This window comes from Myripristis murdjan, chromosome 13, assembly GCF_902150065.1.
Source record: "Myripristis murdjan chromosome 13, fMyrMur1.1, whole genome shotgun sequence".
NCBI classification, from domain to species: Eukaryota; Metazoa; Chordata; class Actinopteri; order Holocentriformes; family Holocentridae; genus Myripristis; species Myripristis murdjan.
This window is the reverse complement of record NC_043992.1, coordinates 10,807,969-10,832,917: the sequence shown is the minus strand read 5'-3', so window position 1 is coordinate 10,832,917 and position 24,949 is coordinate 10,807,969. Positions and strand designations below refer to the sequence as shown.

General features: G+C 42.1%; 1 protein-coding gene across 1 annotated transcript in view; it reads right to left on the bottom strand.

The window, feature by feature from the left end:
• ulk2 (unc-51 like autophagy activating kinase 2) overlaps positions 1-23,978 on the bottom strand; it is a 49,378-nt gene extending 25,400 nt beyond the window's left edge. The window contains exons 1-5 of the mRNA XM_030066781.1: positions 22,772-23,978; positions 18,251-18,343; positions 18,003-18,044; positions 4,903-4,935; positions 2,339-2,375 (exon numbers count right to left, since the gene is read on the bottom strand). Coding sequence (XP_029922641.1) covers positions 2,339-2,375; positions 4,903-4,935; positions 18,003-18,044; positions 18,251-18,343; positions 22,772-22,861 — 295 coding nt within the window. The 5' untranslated portion in view covers positions 22,862-23,978. The remainder of the gene's footprint in view (positions 1-2,338; positions 2,376-4,902; positions 4,936-18,002; positions 18,045-18,250; positions 18,344-22,771) is intronic.
• Between the last annotated feature and the right edge of the window lie 971 nt (positions 23,979-24,949).

The following is a 24,949-nucleotide window of genomic DNA, read 5'->3' as shown; positions in this document are numbered from 1 at the left end:
TGCTTGTTAAGTGCATCCCTGAACTTGAAGGAAATACAACTGCAACTCCCAAAAAGTACTTATTCTCGAATCTCTTTTGCTAATAATTAGTTTAATGCAATAATCCTTGTGTAAATAGTGTAAATTAGCGCAGCAAAGGTCCTGGTCCCTAGTGGTAGTGAAATAAATCTAATCCGATGTTAGACTAAGAGGATTCCTCTCTCTACACCAAGGCATTGTGATTACAATGTAGGCATACATCAAACCAGTAGGCTTATCAACATCAATCTAGGATTTGGGGTTTAGAGGCACCCTGCCAACCACCGTGGACCAACTTATAACAAGGAAAAGTTGTGTAAGTATTGGAATAATACTGCTGCAGGATCCTCTTATATAATGGAAGATGTTTGATGTATGAGGGTCCATGGTGACACAACACTCCATGCCTCAGTGATGTGGAAACACAAGTTTTAAGCCGGAGCCTTGTCCTGATAAGAACCGAGTCAGAACAGTGTGTGCGTTCAGCATTCAGACAGCCAGTCGAGTACAGCTTTCTTCAGAGAGCTAATATCACTGTGACACCACGTGCACCAGGTCAACCGGGCTGTCAGGTTTCCACTTTGACCCTGAGGCTTCATTTCACAATCAAAATTAGGTTACAGAGATACAGTAAGACCTGACTGTTACTCAACTGAAGACCCCTGGCCCACCCTGTCGTTTGACCGTGACCCACACTATTATGTAAATACTATCAGCGGTGCTCTACTTGAGTCATTACAGCAAGACAATCAGCAGCTTTATGGCACAGCGTTACATATACTTGGGGTTATTTAAGAAAGCAGTGGCAAGGCATACACTGACATTCAGGTTTTAATCTGATATAAATGCAATGTGAGAAACAAAATTACAAATTGTGAGGGTATCATGGGTTTGACTCTCAATATCTATGTCACATGAGGGATGGATTACAGTTCTAAAGCTAAAAGATGAGATATAACTAAAAAAGTAGCTAAAACTACAAACTATTGTTTGATAATGTTTGACAATTGCAATGCACAACTGTGCCATAATTGCAGAACAGGTGTGATGTGGGACCAGGCCTAGTTTTCTGCAACCAAGCATTTTTCAGTTTAGCAACAAAATGAGGGAATTAGATTCATGCTGTAAAACACAACTTGCTTTGAGATACAGTAAGTCTTTGACCTCATATCTAATCGCTATGTCTTTATCAGGCCCTTTGGGTTGATAGCCTACAGGCAGTTCAAATTTGGGGCAGGGGGTAACTGGGGAAGAGGTGCTCGATTTCTGTTGAGATACTGGATCGATAAGGAAAGTCTTCCCTCCTGGGATTTAAAAAAACGCCTATAAGGACTTTAAGTCACTCCAGAATTAAAATCCTTCAAAAGTGGTTTTACAATTGTCATTAGTTTCATGGAGTTATATTTAATATCTTCACTTGGTCTGCTATCTATATTGTGAAAAGTAAGATATACAACACGACAAAGACATTTGGGTGGTCCAACTGGTAATCCTAGACCATAGCTGTCACAGCAAGACATCTTACACCCATGATGTCAGTGGCAATGCAAATTCAAGATGGCTACACTCTAGTGGTAACAGAAAACTAATAGCTGAAACAGCAGACTAATTGGGGGAGAGGCTATGGATCAGTGTGTCCTTTCATTCTTTTGTTCTTGTGTCACATGCTCTATCTCATAACCCGCTGATCGGCCTCTGATGAAACTTAGAAGAATGATGCATTTCACCATTGCATTCTGGAATTTTACATTTTCACTGATTGCCCCTGGAGCAGGGCACTAATATTGCAAGTCCCAACCATGTCAAACTCAATGAACTTCCATAACATCAATTTCACTGCCCATTATGTTTCATTTCACTTACTGCTGTGTGATTAGGCATCATAATTTGTTATAGACCAGTGGCGTCAGCACTGTGCTAACTGGCTCTGAACTAGAAGAAGGCGCTCTTTGTGCAAAGCTGCAGTTGTTCCTACACGCATCCATCACATAGCAAGCATGGACACACACACACACACACACATCACAGTCATGAACATCCCCACATACAGTACAGCCACACATTATCCCACACACTCATTTGCACACACATCACCCCATACACCCAGCCTTACAGACATAATAAATCACATGCACAGATTCCCACACAAACACACACACACACACACACACACACAAACACACACACACAAACACACACAAACACACACACACACATAACAGCTCCAGTCACATGGCCATCTCTCCTCTGCAGCATTAGTAACTTTGTTTTGATGAATAATAATGTGTGCGTGTGATAGGGAGATTAAAGTGATGCTTACCTTGCAGATAGTCAGCCAGATCGCCTCCATTACAGTACTGTGTGTGTATGGGAGACAAACAAACAACCACTATCAGCAACACTGTGTGAACAGAGACAAATTCAGGATTAACAATATCAAGCTGAGAGCACACTGTGGTACAACATGTGTGTGTGTTCCCATTGTAGCCCATGCTAAACCCAGCAGGCTCATCAATTAATCTGATGAGGGGATGTAGCTTTATCAGTGCTGACAACCTCTGCTTGGGTGCGGTACGCGCTCATGAGGGACAAGAGGAAGAGAGGGATGAGGGTGGGGTGGGGTGAGTGGAGCGGTAGAGGGAGACTGACAGGCTGAGTGAATAAGCAAGCAGGCGAGAGTGAGTGAAATTACAGCCAGAAATGAATTACAGTAAAACACTGAATAATCGTAGTAGCTATTATTGCTAATCCACTACACATCAGTTCATCCCTTTGGCAGTCAAACTGCCATTCAAATCCATGGTGTTAAGCTATCTAGTTGTTGCTTCTTCGGATCAAAGCTGAGTTTGCTCTGGCCTTAGCTGATCTGCATCATCACATCCAATGCCTGTGCATTAAGCCGCCAATTGTTTCCCTTTCATGGAGTTACAGCTTAGTAAGACAGAGTAGGTCAAATCCTTGAAATTTAAATTGGAAGTTTAGAGAAGAGTTTCAGCCATGAAGCATTTACCAGGTATGTTTTGTTGTGTTACTCATTTCCTGAGTGTGGTCTCTTGCTAACTTGCACAGCTGTTATCTCGTTCATCTGCTAATAATTTCAAGGTTTTTTGTGTATGTTGCAATTTAGAGGTGGTAAGCTGGTTTAACACTTGCTGGATCTGATGCAGGCCATGATCACACATCATATGTGAACAGCAGAGGAGGCTTAAAATGACACTCTAAAATGTAAGTGATGTGTTATGCTGAACAAGGTGTAAAGCTTTGCATTGATATTATAACAAGTAAAGATACTGGGATGCCACAGAAAGGTATGCTAATGATGTCAGCTAAATGCTATGTTGTCAGGGTTTATGGTTTACTGACAGCAAAGAAAAGACACAAACAATAAGATGGAGACCTGCACTTTTGTCTGCTGCTGACAATTCATCTTAGATATCAGCATGAAAAAAAAGAAACGCACTGGGCTAAGGGCTGACACAGTAAGTTTACATGTCATCTGCTACAAGTTTATGTGAGCCCGGTTCAAACCATGTCTGCTATGCTGGCAGAGCGCAGCACTGAATGTTCCAGGACAAACATTGTCCTTTCAAGACTTAATGGAAGGTAACTGTGCTGTTTGAACAAACAAATAGTCTTTTTGGGTTTTTTTGTTTTTTTTTTTTTTTTGCTTCAGATTGTCTGCTGAAAAGGGCACCGTGTCCCTCTGAACAGTATCCTATTCAATGGGTGTGAACCACGCTCAATGCAGTCTTCTCTTTATGAGAAACTCATCTGATACTTCCATTACCCTTTGAGTAAGACGAGCCTTTTCCTACTAAGCAAAACACAAAGCGCCACCGCCACCTTTAGCATAATTGTCGGTGTCTTCAGTATTGCATCAAACAAGCTGCTTCAAATTCGATACAACTTGTGGGCAATTCCTATGTTTCTGTTCCCTTCATGCAGAGGTTATCTGGAATAATGTATCCCAAGTAATACCCCTGAAACTATCAGGTAACGAGTTGAGAATGAAAATATAACTCACAGAGAGACAAATTCTCTGTTTGTCTAGACCAGTTGTTCTCAACATTTGGGGTTTGTGATGCCTACACATGACCCCCCCAGAGGCTGCTTATGCAGCGAGGTGAACAGTCCACTTTAAGAATGACCTACCTCACATTTTAAAACTACTCACTATTCCACCAGAAAACAGGAAAAAGAGCAACTTATGAAAAAAACAATCATGACAATTTCTTTCACTTATGTCTTAATAATCTTACGACCCCAAAAATTATCTCACGATCCCCTGCAGGGTCCCAAACCCCAGTTTGAGAACCACTAGTCTAGAGCATTCATTTAGCTCTGGTTGGTTAGCTCTGAAAACAACAGATGATGAAAAGCAAGTCAAGATACTCTTACGTCCTACGGCTATCAATCAAAACACACATGTACACAAGCTCCAAAACGATTAACTTCTCATCAGGTGGAAAGTGAGACGGAGCATACTGACATTCAGGGAAGCTGTCTAAATATAGGCCAAAAACAACATTTAAGCAATGCCTTTCGGAGAACAGGGTTCCTAGAAACCATGTCGAGTATTTTCAGTGAGAAAGTTCAGGTGCTGTGACAGTTTGTTTTCAACCCTGCAGGCAGCTGGTAGTGTTGCGAAACTGGAGGTAGGGCAAGCCTCGCAGAGAGGATGGGGAGGATGCCGAGGGTTAGGCTCTTGGCAAGTGAACAAAGGAGAGTAAAGACATGCAGCGAAAGAAAACAAGAGATGAAGAGCGACAGGCCAACAGGGAGAGGGAGACCACAGTGACGATGCTTACAGTAGCCAAATGGGGAAGAACACATGATGTACAAATGATGGAAAACATAGGTCAGAATATCCATTTCTGCACTTACCTCCATGACGAGGAAAACAAAGTTGGGCGTTTCCTGGAAGAGAAGAGATACAGTCAGCTGGTGATGCAATAGTTGCAACTCTGCAACAGAAAACAATGCAAAGATGGCTACAGAAGTGACTGTATACATTATCACCGGTTACTATTTATAAAGGTTGTAGCTGGAAATGTCTCTATGCAACTTGGAGTATTATGACACTGCTAATAAATGCATGTGTATTTGAGAGCAATGTTGATAAGCATGGCTCCAGTAAACACAGAGATAAAATAGACCACTGGTCAACCCAAAACCATGAACAAGTACCACACACTAGCAGCAGAAGCATGATGGAACCTGTTTCAGGGTCATGCAGAGGGCGTGTATGTGTGTGTGAATGTGTGTGTTCAGGGTACTAGGGTTCTGAGAATCATGGCAACATGACAATTACAACAGACACCTTGTTAACACTGAGAAGCTGAGGCACTGAGAGATGGTCAAGTAACCAAAGAAGGCCTCTGGATTACCTGTGTGTGTGTGTGTGTGTGTGTGTGTGTGTGTGTGTGTGTGTGTGTGTGTGTGTGTGTGTGTGTGTGTGTGTGTGTGTGTGTGTCAGTTAGCAGGTGTGCAAGTGCTGTGATAACATCTCCACGTAAACCTGAATGTGCTCAATGTGTGTGTGAGGTGTCAGGTTGTGTGCATGATGCTCTTCATCAACAACAGTAATAAGAAAATCCATCAGCAAGATTACACTTCCCATCCCCTGGATGAAGCTTGATTCCCTATAGCCTGGCAGAATATGGGAGAACCAAAGTCCCTCCCCTACTTCCCGGTTGGCCTTTGTTCCTTTAGCTTCTGTTCAACTGTGTATTTTCAAATAACAGGAATTTTTATCAATCCTTCGGCAAAGCAGAGATATCATCAGCTGGCTGTTCTACTCATATTCAAAGCTTAATGAGTGCCTATTGTCTTTGTAGACAAAAGATTAATGTCTCACATTTTTTATCTCAAGGGTCAACATTTATTTTTCTAACATTTAATGAGTTTTTGAAACCTGAATTATATACGTTTGTAGATATTATGCTAAGAATGCAAAATTGACTGGAATGATCCTACTGAAGCAAGAACTGCACTACATACTGTTGAGCACAAGCACAGTATGTTTTAGCATATTTTTGGATTTCTTTGTAATTTAAACTGTCTGGGGGGACTAGGAATAATGTTTTCTTACTTCTGGAACACAAACATGGAAGTTGCAGTTTCACTTGGACTCCCTTTAGTTTAGACAAGCTGAAACCCAGTCCATCCTTCCACATACAGCTTATCAGACTTATAGGTTTCCATGGCCTGACTAGAACAGGACTGATGTGAACAAACACCATGTGAGTCATGTGAGCTGAAACACGAGGCTAACGGGACTGTCTGATAGGTCAGTAAGTGGCTCCGTCCTGCCCAATCCTATAGAGTGTTTGCTCCAGATGAGGCAGGTGGCGGTGGGGGATGGGCTGCCATTATCCATTCTAACTGTATGTATGTGTGTGTGCGTGTGTGTGTGTGAGGGAGAGAGCAAGACTATTTGCGTGTGTGTGTGTGTCTGTCTGTATGCGGGCTGGGGCCAGAGTGGGATTACATAATGAGGATGTGTTCTGCAGAGCAATGGGGGTGGGGTTGGTTTGGGGGTGGGGAGCACAGTCAGCCATGACGCCAGAGGGGCAAGGGTAACTGATATGTCAGTGGCTATGTCACAACCCCCTCCCTAAGCACCCCAACACACACCAATGCAAATGAGGGATCCATCACTGGGGCTGTGATCCAACCTTACACAACCCAAACTCAGGTCTCTAATCAACAAAAAACATTACCAAGAAACAGTGGCTCTTGGTGTACCACTGGAAGAAGAAAACACTCATTCAGGGTTTTTTTTCTTTCAAACACTTTCTCTTGTTGTTCCTGGCTGCTGCGGTCACCTCAGTTTGGTTAGCTGCCTAATTGCTGAGGAGTGAGAGGAATTTCAAGAGGCAGGTGTCGACATCACGACACAGGGCAGCCTTTATTTGCAGAGCCTTAGAAGAAGTAGTGGCGAGTGTTTATGAACCTGCCGACTGTTTGAACTGTTTACATGATCAAACCTCTGCTGGAACGTATTGTTCACACACGGCCATATCTGAAAAAAACTGGTGGACTTTGGATGTGCTGCCAGGACGGTGTCAGGCTCAAAAACATTCTTTCCTGGTGAGTGATATGACAAAACAACAACAATAAAAATATCCCTTCTGTCATCAACTCGTCACAGAAATCCACCATCACCCATGTACAGTCCATAAACTGTTTGACAGCCACCCATCTGTCTGTTGGATAAATGGAGGGATTTTATTGTAATGAGAGCCTGATCTGACAACCGACCACCCTGTACAATCAGCGCTAAAAATGACGTGCTGTTTTGACATGAGACACACAAACATACACAAATTATAGGCACTGCCAACACTTCGTCTCAGCCCACACGCAACGGTGTTTTTGGATAGCAGTCCACCAATTGCGTCACAACCCAACTCCAGAAGCGCTGGGTTACATAAGAACCAAGGGGGGGAAGGGATATGACCAAACTGGAGAGGGAGGAGGGGGAGAGGAGTGTGTGTGTCTGCATTTGTGGAAATCCGGCATGTATCTGTCACGCAAACTATGAGGATAATCCAGGTTATTCTGAGTAAAGGGGTGTTATTTAGGAACACGGTCTGTGCTTTGACATAACAGCAGTGTGCAGTGACATATCACTCTGTCACCAGCAGCGATGAAATAACACTAATTACATGCTAGAGGTCAGAGGGTCACGCTTTTATGTTTTTCAAAGACTGGTTAAATCTTGTGCCATGGAAGGGCACGCTTGTTTTTGTAGACACAGCGAATGTACAGTTTGTTACACGCAGATATGCTGGTGTTCCCATTCAAACACTCACACAACACTCAAACACACCATGTGTTAATCCATTCACAAATGGACAGGCGTCCCGTAGTGGTGCGTGTAGCTGCTAGAAATCAGGTCGTGTAACAGCCTTAATCCTCGCAGCTTTACACAAGGAATGAGACTGTGAAGTGCAACAAACACAAACCAAATACTTGGCACCTTTGGTGTTTTTGTGTATCTGGTGTTACAGGGTAGGCCTAAACCAACATGAGTTTGTGACAACTGATACAGAAGCTGTAGACAGACAATATTTTATGACACCATCTCGTGCTGTAAATTTTAATTTGACCATTTTCATGCCAAACCATTTCTGAACATTAAATAAACTGCAAGGATTCAGTGTTTCCCCCAGACTTTCATTCTTATCAGGCTCTGAAACACTTAGACCATCATGGGTCACTATACTCTCCACTGAAAGCCATACTAATTAAATTCTTTGAGGTGTGTTTAGCTTTTTCAGTCAATATGAGCTCTCATTGCAGATTTTACATCCCTGAAGCTGTATTACATCCTCACCTCCAGTTTTTATTGAATTGCTTAAGACAAGACTAAACATCTTTAAAACTACTTAAACTTACTCTAACTCCTGAGTGTCATTTAGAGAGGTAAAAACATGCATTTGTACTCCGGTGTGGACCAAACAATATGACTATATGAAGAGAACCAGAACACAGTGTGTTGTGTATTGCTGATTGAAAGTGGATGTTGACACCTGAAGCTGTCAGACAGAGCTGCTGCTGTCAAAATGAGTCAGGGACAAACGTGGCCCATTAATGAGGTGAGGGCCCAAGGACAATGTTTCATGATTACTTCTGGAAACACAGCACCTTGTTCTTGTTGCAATATGTTATTCGCAACTGAGATATTACTTTCTGTCCAATACATGAACAAACTGTTCAATCATGTGTCATTTGGTTACAAAGATTGGTTCACTTAACACGGGGCAGTGTGAACATTAACCATCTGGACCTGGTGACAATTGCAAAAACTTTACACCTGAACTGGAGCAAAGCCAGCAAACTATAGGAGTGAAAGCGTCTTTGAACTGTTAAATGTTAAGCTGTTAAGATTAAACTGTATTTCTCTGCATTATAAACAGAACAACAAAGCCTGTTCAACACCTCTAAAAGTTAATCTAAGATTTTAAATGCTATATTTAAGCCAAAGAATAATATGACTTTAACATTTACTGCTGTTTTAACGTCAAGTGAACACCATGTGTTATGTAAATTGTGGGTTATGTTATCTAAATGCACTGTCGATCATGTGAAACAGCTGAAATACCGCAAGTGTGTTTGCTTTCCTTAAATAACATGTGTGCTGATCAAACATGGAAACATGTAATAAAAGCACATGTTCAATCCTGGGTAGGTAGGACATACTGTGAACAGTGTGTGTGTGTACTTACATAGCATTACAGCTGCAGGCTTTTCCTCTGGGCTAACGTCCCAGACAGTTTAATGGCTGTACAGAAAAGCCCTATGATGGAATGTGGGGGCTCACGCTGCTGGTTTTCTAGGAAAACCGACTGAGCTCCCCAAATCCCCACTGAATCTATCCAAGAATAAGCAACGCCCCCCTGTCTGCTTTCATCCGACTTCATTCTTACAGCCCTCACTCTCTACCTCTTGGAGAATGGACACACACACACACACACACACACACACACACACACACACAGAGCAGGCTAGAGGCCCCTCTCCAGGCTAGAACACAATGTTCTTCAACAGGAAGTTTAGGTTTTGTTTTGGAAGCTTGACCCCTGTAATGGCCTCACAAACCACCATGCTGCCGAGCTTTGTAAACAAACCCCCCCCACCTCCAAGCTCCTCCTCCTCCCTCTGTTATGTTTTGTGTTCTGACATCAAGTTTAGCTGTGATATCTCTCCTTGGTCTAACCCTCCCTTCTCCAATTTCTTCACATCTCATGAAAACAGTGTTTTGTGTGTGTGGGTGACAGAGCAAGGATATAAAATCTGTGTGCGTGTATGAAAAAGCGGTTGGTTGAGTGTAGCGCCCTCATCAAGAGTGTATTACGTAGGAAATTCCACCTCATACATTCAAAGTTAACCATTTGGCTCACTTGCCAAGGACTGGTTAAAATAAAAATAAATAAATAAATAAATAAAACAGCAAAAATTAGGTTTAATAGCAATATTATAAATAATAATTCTCAGAGTTATTTTGTGTTAAAGAATTAGGTTTTCTGGTCAACAGACCTTTTTCACAGCAGTCATTGTGACGTGAAACAGCAGGTAAACGCAGGTGTTACTAATGACATTAATTAAGGCTCTGTTTCAGTTAAGTGCAGCAGAGTCTTTCCAATGAACCAGCATGAACAATAGCAAGACTCTGGTTCTGTTAGATCCAAATGGAACAGAACCTTACTTAAAATCATTACTAACACAGAGGTTTACCCTGCTAATCATGTCAAAGTAGCTGCTGTGAAAAAGGTCTAAACAGACCTGGACTCTGAGTCTTAATAGCAGAAGAGACATTCAATCAGTGCCCTGTTTGACACAGAGCCAATGTTTTGCTTGGATTTGACTGGATAAAATTCAAAGACAGTGTACTTACTGGTCATTTTCTCCTTTTTGTGCTAGTTTTATTTTTTTATTTTTTTTTTTTTATTTGTTTTGTTTTCTTATTTGCTATTGCCTTTATTCCGTGTGTGAAAAAATAGTCGAAAAGTCAATTACCGTAAACACTGTAACTAACTTTTCAGATGTATTATCGCCTCACAAAGTTACTGGCCAGTAGCCTATTGCGGGTGACCTTTACTAATTTATCTGCCTGCAAAATTTTGTTGCTTGGTGGATGCTTATTTTGGACCTTGGGCATTTCATGTGGCGATAGGTTCTGAACATGTATCCAAACAGACGCACTTCCAATGTAAGTTTCGAAGGTGTTTGAAGGTGTATTTGCCCAGTTACGTGGCTGAGCTGCACTACATTGTGCAGTGTGGGCTGAAGAGAAAGAGAGAGAGGGAGAGACAGCTTTAGACACTCAACATCGTATAATTAGGACTCTCTGCTTCACTCTGCTACATCTTGCTTAACATTAACAGCTCCATGGAGGAGGTTGCCTTGCACTCAGGACTGTCATTAAAAGCAGCACGTGAGCAGAGCTCCTCCACAGTATGGAGCCAGGAACAGGAACCTGCGACCTGTCATTTGGTGGAGATACTCCCACATCAAGTCTTTTACAGGCTATGTCAATGCACAGGCAGGTGAAGTGGAATTTTTCCCACATTTAACCAGTTGGTGATTCACACACAGAGACTTGAGGTTTGGTGCATTCAAAGAAGCTGGCAGAAGCAATACAAGTGTCATTGACAGGGTCTCTACAAGTTTGAAAAAGTCAAATTTAAGACTCTGTAAGACCTTTTTAATGACAACTGGAATTTAAGGTCAATTTAACAACCACAATAAATAAAATAAAAAAAAAAAACTCACACTGAATTGCTCTACCTGCTTGTATGGCAACACATACACAGCAAGTGCAGATGCTGAACAGGACCTGGATCTAATCTGATCTTGAATTTAATGTGTCCTGGTCTTAGAATTGACTCATACTCAAGTAACGTGGTCAGGACTACAGCCCTGTGTGTGCACCTGTAACCCTGAGCTATAGGTGACTCACTGCATTGCGTGCTGAATGTGTATAAGCCGGCTATACGTTGAGGTCACAGCACTGTGCTTCTTCAAAAGGTCAATCCCTCTCAGCATTGTCGACCTTAATGGGGCTCCTACAGATTCCTGGATCTGCCCCCTCTCAACCACCATTGACTGTCTGCAGGCATGACATTAACCACCTATATCTCAACAGCTATAAAGATGAGACAGAAAGGCCATATTTATGGTTTATTCCATCACTCTTTAAATAGGTAACCCATTTCCTGTTGGCTAAAGCAAGGGCAGTGGGAAAGTTCAAACAAATCTTATATAGGTATAAGCTGAGGAGCAGAGTAGAGAGGGAAAAGATCACAAACCTTCCCCTATATTTCATCTGTAGCCTGTGAAAAAGGCAGTACACTGTTAACATGGCTTGATTAACAGTCCAGTTTTATGGTAAGTCCCATACCCAAAAACAGATCCCAAAATTTGACTCCCTAAAGTGAACTCCAAGGGATCTGTCAGCAATTTTCACACGTGTGAACAATATAAAAACATCCTGTGGCTTCTGAAACAAACTGCAGTCAAACATCGTGTGAAGGCTGGCTCTTCAGGGAAATTTATAGACCAAATTAAAAGTCACAACCAGGGTATATCTGGCATGCTCAATAATGCCTTGATTCAACACGAGGGAAGCTCCCACTGATCTTCAAACATCACTTAGATGCAGATGAATAACCGCTGGTAATGGCTGTCATATTAGCTAAACGGATGGTGTTTTGAAAACAGACCACGATTAACCGAAAAGATTCAGATGATAAGCCACTTCTAATTGAAACAGCAGTTACCCTTTGCAGTCTCATGAAGCTATTCGCCCCTTTTCACATCAAGGAGCACAAACTGCAGTAAAACTGACAGGGGGTCTTAAAGGGCCCTCTGAAAGTATAGTGGGCTGGCACCTAAGAATTGAAAGTAATCCAGGAAAATTAAATCTCTTCCCAAACAGAGAATGATGCAAAAGGACTGAGTTGTTCTCTTTCAATCCTCCTTAAAATAAGCGACTAATTTAAAAAGGCACTTTAGCAGGACAAAAATACAAGTTGAAGCAGTTCCACGTCATATATCGTTGAGAAGGCAAGCCACTCCTGACAGACAGACAAGCCAGCCTGGGTTAGATTTCCTGCTTTGTTGGGTAAACCCAGTCACACGGCACGTGGTTCCTACCAACCAAAACAGCTGATGAGGCTGGGAAGATGCCAACCATGGAGGGTAGGAGGGAGGGTTGGCGGAGAGCAGGAGGGGAATACAAAAAAATGAAAGACAGGGACTGATACAAAGAGCCCAATACACTGAAAAGATAAAGAGGGAATGAAAAAGAGAAAAAGAGGTGAAGAAAACGACAGCTGCTGTTTTCTTCTGTCAATAAAGGGCTACAACACACCAGGCTCTATTTATATGGTGACAGAGACGGGGCATACACAACATAACACCAGATACCAAGACAGAGAGAACAAGACTGGAGAGAAAGAAGGAGGTGGAAAGTACAGCCAGATGGTAGAGAAGGAGAGAGGCTGTGCCCAAAGCTGAGCTGAACTAGACAAGTCAATGTCAGAGGCAAAAACGGGGGGGAGAGGTGAGAGAAACCAAGCAAGTAAAATGAAGAAACAAAGAGAGAAGCCATGAGGAAACTAACTCCAACACCATAATTAACAAAGTGGGCTTTGAGGGGTTGAGCATGCATCAAGAAAAAAAAAAAAACAGCATCAGTATACCAATTCCTGTCTGGTGCCAAATCCTTTGTGTCTCCATGGTCTTTGTCCCTGGCATGTCAGAGCCACGTCAAAGAGCTGCAGCAATGGCCTCATAAAAAAGGCTTGAAAAAGATTTTCTTACAGATTTGCACAGAATATTTTCTACATCTCATGATACCAACTGTGGTAAGATACTATCAAGCTGCCTAACAGTAACAAAAGTTCATATATTGTCTCCAGGGCATACATGTAAGACATGCAAGAATCCATCTGTATTTTGTAATGTAGCAAAAGACATTTTTAACTGCCTATAAATATATATTAACACAAGCCCTATGTTGAAAAAAAAAAAACAAGTTAATTTATTTTTCTATTTCAGGTCAATAGCACTTATAGTTAAGGAAGCTGCCTGCTTATGTTGGATTTCAACATCAAAGACCAAGAGAGCCAGTTGTCAAAACCATGATCAGATTATGTTAATGTTCCCAGAAAGAAAAGTCTGATGAAACCAATGACAGAAGGTGCTTTTCCCAACTCTATCCTGTCTGCTGCGTTATGACTGGGCTCCTGAGCCATGTGCCTCTGGAACAGGTTTGAACATCAGAAGCACTGAAGGAGGGATGAAGAGAGCTGTGGATGGACTGATCAGCGAGGTCCCTGTGGGAGGATTATACAAACACAGGAAGTGCCTTGACCATGTGGGAAGAGTTTTGTCATCACTTCAAGAGCCTCCCTCTACACTTCTCCCTTCATCTCTCCTTGTCGGGAGTGCACCCAATTCTTTATATAGTCAATCCCAAAGCTACAGATGCTGGAGAGCAAAACAACTTCCAATATATCTCAACTGCTGATAAGGCCTTTGTGAGCAAGCAAATACCTAGGAGCAGATTCAGCTATCTTTGCTAGCTAGCTTAGTCATCTCAGCAAACCAATGATACAGGGCTCCAGACTAACTTTTCCAGTGCTACCAGCTTTCACACCCTTTACACCCTTTTTTTTTGGTACAGTTAAGACCGGACGCACCATGGAGAGCTCATGAGACAGTTTTGGTGTCTAGTTTACTATCTCAACACGCCATGAGCGAATTTCACAAGAAAACATGCTGAAAACACATCGTAGACTTCTGATTTTCTGCGCTGATTTTCTCCAGACTTAAATAACATTTCAGAATCTGCCCGCCAACTATATTTGTTATAAATAGTGTCACTGCTGTGTCTGATTGGTCAACAGACATACCTTTGAAAATATAGTCCACATGGTTTCCTTATTGGCAGGTCTGTCTTACAGTTACTTCCATCTCCACTGAAAACATGTTATCTGTCAGAGGCAAACAGCTTCATGTCTAGAGCTCCAATAACTAAAATCCTGCCTATACACAGTCCGACCATGAGAACCATGCAGGCTCAACCATTAAATTACATGCTGAGAGAGAGATAGCAGGTACAGTGAGAGAGGGACAGTGAGACAACACAGCACACATGGGGAGAGAAAAAGAAGATTAATGTATAATCTGTCCTGAAAAAATACTTTCTAATGTGAACAGCCAAGCTCCTACACGTGAGTGAATTTACGTTTCATGGCTCGTCTGCGTGCGGCCTGAACATGCCATCAGTCAGTCTCTCCTTGCTTGCACTTTCATCATCAGTGGCGTCTGATTTCAAAACCTCTCGTTGGCTCTCCCTCCCCACCAGCCTCCTCCTCCTCCTCTCTCTCCTTATTTTGCTTTTTAACATAATCAGCTATAGCATGCTACATTTTTGTAACAAAGTAACATTGGTTAAATGGATTGTTTCATCCTCAACTTTGGAGGATATGAATCCTATGCACTTGCAAGAAAACGACCATGTGAAATTTTAAGTCGCACATTCTCAAAAAATGGTTGGTCGTAGTCTAGAGTCTTGTGTTAACGTTATGAAAAGCAACATCAAAGAGCAAAAAGTGCTCCATTTCCTTGTTGAAAACTAACAGCTGTCAGAGACCACTACACAGGTGCATTCAGAGACTCTTGTTTCACCCCAAATCAGTCAGAATTAAGAGAATCCCAACCTTAACTCTCTATCAAGCAGGTTGCTTGCAGTCTGAACACCCGGTACTGTAAGAGCAGCATTCCAAATGCATACAGGACCGGTGACAGATGTTGGAGAGAGTAAACTTCAGAAGCTACATAGTCAAATGTTCTGCTGATAGCAATGTGTATTTATGTCAATATTTTGCCAGCAACTGTTGATGGAATATGTCAGAGTACAAATATATCTGTAAAAGTGATATTGCACTGTATATTGGCCAATAATATGAAGGCTCTTTGATGGTGGGACTACTAGACACTAAGAATGGAGCCCATTTAACCAACCAGAAGACAGAGGAGGTCAGACCTGTGTTAACCCAAGCATTTCAGAAGCAAACTGCATCACGGTCCTTTAACGTGAAGATCAACAGTTTCACAGCCATGCCAAAACTGTTAAAAGTGGTTGATTTGAGCAAACCTTTAAGACCGTGAGAGTGCATCAAGCTTTCTTCAACAATGACTACGTTTACATGCACACCATATTCCGATTCGGGTCAATATTCTGGTTAAGGTAATTTTCCAAATAAGCAACTGGAGTATTCCATTTACATGTTACTTGGGATATTCCCGTGTCTCGGCGTATTCCACGCTCTTATGTAATGCAACACTCAACCTGCGGGGGCAGCAGTACACGTATAGGCGTCTGGTCTGCTGGAAATACAGAAGAAGAAGAAGAAGCTGTCGCTATTTCTGTGTTTGCTCCCATCGATATACTCCATGATATTTAAGTCTTTCATTAGCTGAAGGCAGACTGCAGTCTCCTCCTCACTCCAAAAATACTGGCTCTTGCTGCTTTTCGCCATGCTGCTCGCCATGTCGTTCTCCCTGCTTGCAGTAACCATAGCAACAAAGACGCCCCAGGATTCATTGTGAATAGAGCATGTGCAGACGTAACTGAATATTCCGGTACGGGGCATTTTCCGATTAAGGTGTTTACATGGCACAATATTCTGGTTAGAACAGGCATATGCCAGGGGTCTTATTCGGAATATTCTCCAACCGGAATATGACCTTAATCGTGTTCGGTACGTGTTTACATGACTTGTGTGCAACCGGAATATTGCAGATATTCTGAATAATACAGGAATATGGTGTGCATGTAAACATGCTCAATGTGTATAGGCGCTATGGAGGCCCGTTGTAAAGGGTGTTTTTTTGAGAAATCACCCATGATGACAACATGACAGACTGAACACTGTGTGCTGGTCTGGTGTTGGCCATTAGCCAGTCACATGCCATCATGTGAGCAGCGCTTATGTAATTCTTAAGATTAATTCTCAAGACCTAGAAGTAGTTTTGTCAGCCAAAGCATGACAGGGCCCCCAGTTTCAGTCCCACTCTGTCTCCCTCACTGCAATGGAGGGAGAGGGAGGAGCAGCTGTCAAATCAATCTGACTATGTAAAGTCAAATACAACACTATGAAGCATAAAATGATGTTTACCATGTTTTGATTAGTAATCCCAAAGAAAAAGAGAATTGTCCATTTAGTGCATAAAAAATAATCTGCATTCAATACATGCACTTGTACGTGGAGGTAACGCCCACTATAGTCTTCTATCTTAAAGGTTAACACCTCCAGAAATGTTAAGTGTTTCCAGCCCAATGGCTCAAATACCCTTCTCTCTGCCAAAAAAAAAAAAAAAGTCTGCAAAAACTGCAAGTTATCCTCTTCACAATGAATGATTTGAGTGAATTTGTAGATATCGGCAACAACAGATGATGATCCGAATTCAGCATGTCCACAGTTAAGTACTTCATTCTCATTTGCTGGCTTTGATCCAAAAGGAATGATTAAATATTTGGTTTCAAGAAAAAAAAAACATTTGAGGCTTGCAGTACAACTAAATTGTGTCCTCAAAACCAACGCTGCAGATGCTACAGAGTGCACATCCTGCAATGAGAGTGGTGGGATTGATCCTCTGCAATAGCATGACCCTGAATCAACCAGCAGTGTCAAATGCAGATGTAAGGCGGGCTAACTCAGCATGCCACTGAAGGGCTTGCTGTTTGTGAGGGAAAAGGCCAACAGCAACATTGATCTACTTGGAACTCCACTGGGAATTTGTGGATGGAGATTCCAGTATCTAAATGCAGGTTTTTCCTGAGTGATGCCCCATTAATACTGAAGCAGAGACAGGACCTTTGCCAACAGTCAATAGAGACATATTGACCCATATTCATCACGCTTTTTGTCTAATAATACTGGACACGTCCTCTTGACCATTTAATCCTGAGTAACCAAAAGGAAGATAATTTCTACTTTCTATCAATTCTATGAATTATTCTACCAGCCACACTGCTAGCTGCTGCTGTGATATTTCTCAACTAAAGGCCACTGACTTGACATTAAGGTGTAATAATTTATTGTTTTTTGTCCAACAGCAAAACATGACTACATCTGCAAGGGTTTGACAGAGCTGTTGATTACAAATGACTCTGCAAAGATTTTTCACTTTCAAAACTGACTTTCCATACTCTGTTTTGCAATTAAAACTCCCCACCTACTGGAAATGACAGAGCAGTATGATTACAGTATTTAGCATGGTGATATATTGCCTCTTCACTGGCTGATTAGCCAACTTATTCCTCTCTAATATGAAAGTGTGACTTAATTGTTTGTGTCAATTGCAGGCTACCATGACTTGTACTCTTATTGATCATAAAAGTCACAGATTACTGGAAGTCCCTTTGAGCTTATCTCATCTCAATGTAGAAAACAAGAACGTACCTGGACGTCGTAAAGTGCCACAATGTTTTCATGCTGTAGTTCCTGGGTATAAAAACAGCAGAAGAACAAGATGCATTAACTACGCCAGCACCATTAACTATAGATGATGTGATCACTTTGATTGACATGTTCCAAGGAAGTCAAGGCCCTTTTCCTTCAAAGGCACCTCACACATGACTCACACAAGGTCGATGTCAAGTCAAGTTTGATCAGGAGATAAGTGAGAAGCAATTAAGTGGGACACTCACCTTCAGGATTTTGATTTCCTTGCCAAGAAGGATCTGGGACTTGGATAAGTTCTTCTTGTTAATGCTTTTGATGGCCACCTCCCAATCCGTTTTCTACAGAGTGCAGAGGACAATGGGAGACAAGAAACTTGTTAAAACCCCTTTAAATGTGTTCTGTCTCACAATAATTACTTTAAAAAAAAAACACCCTTTGTGGTGATCCTTACCAGGAGGTATACTGTGTATTTAAGTAATGTAATTTACTTATTTGGTGAAGTCAGTTGTCTACTCCTACTGTGTAATCACTTTGTACAACCAATAGAGAAAACACAAATACATCAATATAATCATGGTGACTCAAAAAAGACATTCTTCTTCTTTGATCCATAGGGACTGACAACCCAAACCTGACATTTATGTATGAAGATGCAGACAAAAAAAAATGTCGATCTTCATTGCAGCTCTGATGGAAAAATGCTCCACCAAACAACAAAAGTGACCCAGAAATGCAAGGTACTTTGCCAATAGCTGTGTTTTAGAACACCATTTGAGTGTTTTTCCTTTAAGGTCAAGTGCAATGTGTGTGTCTCTGTGTGTTGTGTAGAAAGCCAGACAGCTGGCCGTAATCGCACTGTCAGCATCATTGTGTGAGAGATGGCTAGGAGGACGGCGGAAATCTTAGCTGTGCCAATAACACCGGGTCACTTGGGTTTCTGACAGACTCACCGCCCCGCCGCGCTGAATGACGAGGCACTCAAATGACAGCTAGAGCGAGAGGCAGCCTACTTTATGCTGAAGGCTAAGTGAGAGCAGAGAGACCTATTTTTTTCCCCCGGCTGAGATACTGTTTCCACATGAGCTCCTGGAGTGGGTATAAAAAGACGTTTGGAGTTCACGTGAGTCGAAAGGCTCTCAGTACATCTGCTGCACATGTCCCACGCCCTACTAAGAGTACAGATATATGGCCTGAGGAGCAACACTGGTGTGCTCCTTTGCCCTTGAGCCAAAAACAGAGAGACTGAGCTTCAGCAAGGACAACTGAAACAAAACTGTACATATGATCAGTCAGATGAGAAGCTGAAGAAAGAATTCTATGAATAAAAAAGGATGCTTTCCAAATGAATCTAGGTTAATAGGAGATGTTCTTGTTCTGCGGGTGTACTCCGCCTAAGGCTTGGCATAGAAAATGGCACGAGCTCATGTGGCAGTATGTGTGCCTGTGTGCATGTGTGACATACACTGCCAGCTGAGCTGCATCCATGTCTATCTCACTGACAGTCTGCCCAGTCAGGTGTGACTGACACTGAGCTGCAAACAGTACACCCGAAGAAAAAGATACGATCCCACTGGCCTATCATGTAATGATGCAGTGGGGGGACTGTGAACGGGGGCGTGCTTTCTATGAAACCAAACTGATGGCTTGGTGGCGTGACACATAATGGACAACCGAGTAGTGCAGAGTAAGCATTATCTGCTGATGGAAAACGTCCGGTAAAGATGGGGGATGATTTCTTTTTCCAGAGTCACAGATGATCTCATTTATGAATCACAGGCGATTATGGTGGTGTGAGCAAGAAAGAGATTAGCGTCAGCAATGCTGTGTCAACTTGTAAGCCGAAGCTGCTGTGACAGACGGACAGATCAGCACTATTGGCATGAAACGGCACATCGTCCAAGAAGACATAAAAACATCTGGATTAGGGTTGGGTTTGTTAAAATATTCTTGTCCAGCAGTTCAGATGAATCAGTATATCATTCTGAACAGCATGCATTCCGCATGAACTATGGCAGAGTGTTGGGTTGTACAGTTACCTGGGTGTCATATGAGTCCACATGGTGGTGAGTAGGGGTGGGCGATATAGACTTGAAATAATATCACAAAAATTCATGCTAATTTGTGATGTGAATAAGTGATGTGAAACTAATGGAGCTAATGTGAAACCCTCAATGGGTTCACTTGCAGTACATTTGGGCAGCTGTTAATATACCTGGGCTTTGTGGAAAACACTGAACTGATTCCTGCTCTGTTTGTTGTTGTGGTGGTAGAACGCTGGAGGCTGTGCGGTAGGGTATGCAAAACCATCAGCATGTCATCATAATGCTATATCGTTGATATCATGATATGACACTTTTTTCATGAACAAATTTATACCTGTATTGTCATGAACAATATGGCATGGCACAGCCCTAGTGGTGAAATATCCTCATTAGCTGATCCATAGTCCTCAGGGCTGCTAATCTACAATACTGTATTTGTGTCTCTCCATTCACAAGACAGGTTCCAAAATAACACGACCAACATGAACATTTAAAAAAAAAAAAAAAAAAAAAAGGGAAATTAAACTGTTTTTTTTATTGTTTTTGTTTTGATTGGAAAGTAGATCTGGCAGGTAGTGTCTGCAAATAGTAACCTTGCACCAGGAAGGACCACTGTAATTACACAAAACAAAATGGGTACCGGGGCTTATTGTTTTTTAGATTGGCATAATCCAATTTGTTCACTCTCATTTACTGTATGTGCCCAGTGTTATTTTGGGACTTGTTTTGGCATGCTATTAAAGTGAATGGAGCGACACAAACACAGTATTGTGGATCAGCAGTCTGGACTCATACTGGACTCATATCATGTCCACGTAACTATACAACCTAACACTCTACCAAAGTTCAATTCTACTTTAAACTCACAGGGACACAGCATTTCCATGGTGTATTGCTTCCATAATTCCACGCTGACAGAGGATGTTGATGTGGAACGTGATGTGGAGAGGAAGGAACTAGCTGTGTCTGGTAAATCAGTATATTCCAAACTCCACTAGAAATTTGTGTATTGGCACAGTTTTAGCAATACCATTTTTACAGCGGCTGAGCCATTAACTGAAATGGAAATAGGCCATTATGTCCTAAATGCAAACAAAAATACTTTGCCACATAATCTAGAACTTCACGATTGCAGATTCTTCAAAATAAATCAGCCATGGTGTCTTGGGAGAAGTTAGCCGGATTTTCACCATTATACTATGATGGAACTTGACTTTGAAAGGTGTTAGGCTGCAGTTTATTATGTAGGCTGGGTGATTATTTGCTCAAAATAATGTGATGGCATTACTGGTTGAATTTTTATGTACATCTGTTGGCCATGCAGTAACCACTACAGACCTGCGTTCCAGTAAAAAGTCAGGAGATATTGATATAAAAATACAAGTAAATAAAAGGTTTGTCATTTTCTTGGCATTCACAATTAATCAACTGCAATTAACTGTTAATTAACTGTGTTATGTTGTGGAAAATTAGCCAACAAGCTGAAGTTTGTTTTCATTTAATTATGATCTTTAATGGGCCTCTGGGACCAAACCATATCTTTTCATATCATAAAGAGACTTCTTTCAAATACAAGGCAGCCACTCTGGTCTATATAATTGCCTTATCTCTGACGACTCTAAATGCTAAATAGGCTGATCCTATGTGCGCAGTATAACAGGAGCTCATTGCCTAACAACTAACATTGCTTAAGGGATGAGGCAATCCATCACCTCTGTTGCATGCAGGTGACAGTAACCTCCCTGTTCCTCAGACCAAGGTGGAAATAATCCTATAAACTATAAATAGGCTCCATGGCATGCAGATGCTAGAAGTTATAATTACACTAATCACCTGCCTGGTTCATTTTAACACAGGGGTGGTGGTGGTCATGTGATGACCAGTGGATGAATACAGCTCACATAGTGCACTGCCTCCAGTGATGGCTGGACGATTCGCAGATCTTCACTCAGTTCAGTTTGCAGCCTGTTACTGATTCCACTCATCAGCCAGACCAAGACGAGTAACCTGCTATCCCCAGACTATGACAGGGAGTGCGGCTGCTCTAATGTGCTTTCATTGAGGAATTCAGTACCATCTGTTTCTCAGGAGTGGGAAAGGTGGCCAATGATGTCATTTACTGCATCTCTCTCTCTCGCACACACACACAAACAATCTCACCATTCCTGAGCCCTTCTGGGCCTTACAGAAAACCACACCCTGATATAATTTAACAATGATTTAATCCAGTTTCATCCTATTAATAAGCTAATAGTTACACAGGGATGGGTATGAATGAACCCTGCCTTGCGCTTACATAAGAAGGGCTCCTATCCTTAAAAACAGAGAGGAAAAACACTGCACCTCATCCCCCACCCCCCTCAATACGTCAGCAAGTCATTCACTGCTGCCTGACTCATCCTGTTTCATGAATGAGCACACCACCTTAAATATACACCTCAAAATAATACCAGGATGATGAAATAATACTGAAATCCACTGTCACAGCCTACTGTATGTTGAATCGGGTGAACTGGATTAGTATCAAATGGTTCATCTGTATCCATGATGAACATCACCAGAAAGGGTGACAGCACAGAGATGCTGCTGTAGGACTCTTCTCGCTGCATTCTGCATTGCCACTGACCCAGATTTACAAATGAAGCTGTCACTTGGCCCCCTTTTTCTCTCTGAGGAAAAGAGGGAGGGGACGGGTAAGAAAAGCATTGCAGGCGAGTTATTTACCTTCCTGTGTCTCCCTTTGAACACCACGGCGAAAGCTCCATGTCCCACAAGGTCTTTTCTGCTGTACTCGAAATCCCCCACTGGTTCCATTGTTTTAAAAAAAGACTGCTGGTCCAGCTGATGCTGGGCTCTCAGCCTGATCTCCTCTTCACTTGACTTGAGAAAATAATCCCGATGCAAACTGTCCACTTCCAGCTCGTCCTGATGATATTTGCTGCACCGCAGGTTTATTTCGTGACAGGCTGACTTGGCATTGCTGTCCGTCAACTCTTCTCTGATATAAGCCTTATTGCTTGATTTAAGGACGCAAACGGGACATCATGCTTCAGATGCCCTGTCAGTGGGTCGGGATGCTTGTATGTCCACTTGTCAAACAGAGCAGACGGCTTGAGGCATGGCTAGCCACAATCCTGAGCTACACAGTAACAGTGCCAGCTGTCATCCTTTGACCCAGTTGGATAACCAGCAATCCCGCTCTGCGTTACTCTAGCTCAGTTTGTCTCCTCGGTGATCTAACGTGTTCAAATGGACGGGCTACATGATGTCAAGCCTTGTGAACATTTATTTACATGCAAAGACAGAAGGCAGGCAGCTGCAGACACCCTCAGCTATCTGCTAGCCTGACAGTGACATAACCCCGCCGTTAACGTTACGTCCAGCGTCATACTGCTTGTTGTTACTCTCTGCAAACATGCTAGCAATAACAGAAAAGACGGAATTATCGCTGCACCTTGTCTGACGTTACGTGTCAACTTAATAGCTTAGACTGAAACAAATATATATATATAAAAAATACAAGACGACAAGACAGCTAGCCAAAATTAGCTAGCTAGTGGACAGTTAGCTTCGCAAAATGTGAAGGATGCAACACAAACAACTGTCAACATCAAACTGGTGTCTGTCTCAAGGCGTTATTCCTTACTATCTGTCCACTTGGCCGAGATATCCGACTCCACAAGACACATTTCTCTTCCCTTTGACAACGTTTGCACGATGGACATTAATTTTATCCGTGTGACACATAACAACACTTCGTCTCTTCTTCGCAGTCGAGTCTGAGAGCTTAACAACCATTAGAAATTGCCACGGATTCAAATGACTGTCCTTTAAGGTTGGACTAGTGTCCCCAGCTGAAATAAGCTGTCTAGTTTTTCTAACTGTATCGCTCTGTCACATCATGTCAGAGGGCAGCTCCTCTCGCCCTGACGTTGCGTTAAACAATGCTGGAAACTAGTACCATGGTCCTGATTTATATCATATCCTTCCGCGGGAGCTGGCTGTGGAGTTTAACCTTCCGCTGCACTCCTTAGTCCGTCGTGGGGCATTAGGAAACACAGGCTGTGTGAATTTTTTTTTTTTTTTTTCCCCGAGTGAAAAGTCACCTTCCCCAATTATATAGAGTAAAATATTTTTTTGTTTGTTAGCTTGTGGATCCTCAAAGTTGGAGCAGCAGGGATCCTGGAGGAGGTTCCAGGGGTCTCTGAGGGGGTCCAACGGGCCAGGGTCGCCAACAAAATCATAAATGGTTGAGAATCACTAATAGAAAATATCACTCTCACTCATCTCCCCATCTAAAGTGTAGACAATTTATTTTATGTACAGTTTTATTTTTACAGGGCACATTAATTAACATTTCTATAAACATACCAGTGTTAGCCAAATAAATAATTTTCAAGTGTAGTCCTTGCGAAAGATGGAAAATGCCTTTTAAAAAGTAGTAAATGAGCACAGCTGAGACTAAACCATGACAGCCAGGCACAGAATACGTGCAAATAACAGATAATAAAGCAAAAATAGCACAATAAAGGCAGACATGAAAACATGCCATTAGAACAATGGTACTCAAACAGGAAGACAAAGTATCACAAACTAAACAGCCGAGGCCATTATTCATCTGTAAACACAACAAAGGGTACAGTGATGACAGAACATGAGGTCAAACACTGCGCCATGTACAATTCAGTGACATTCAAAACAAAAAAACAACCGTAACAAAAATGATGTTGCCTGGAACAAAATCAAAAGCGGGTCAATGATATACTGTGATTGTTTGAGGAACTCTTAAGTTAATTTATTTGAACCAGAGGAACCGGGGGGAGGAAGTGGTGGTCGCATAAGGCTGCGAGTGAGGCCTCACACATACACGTCCAGTGGATAGCAACAGCTCTAATTTCTGTG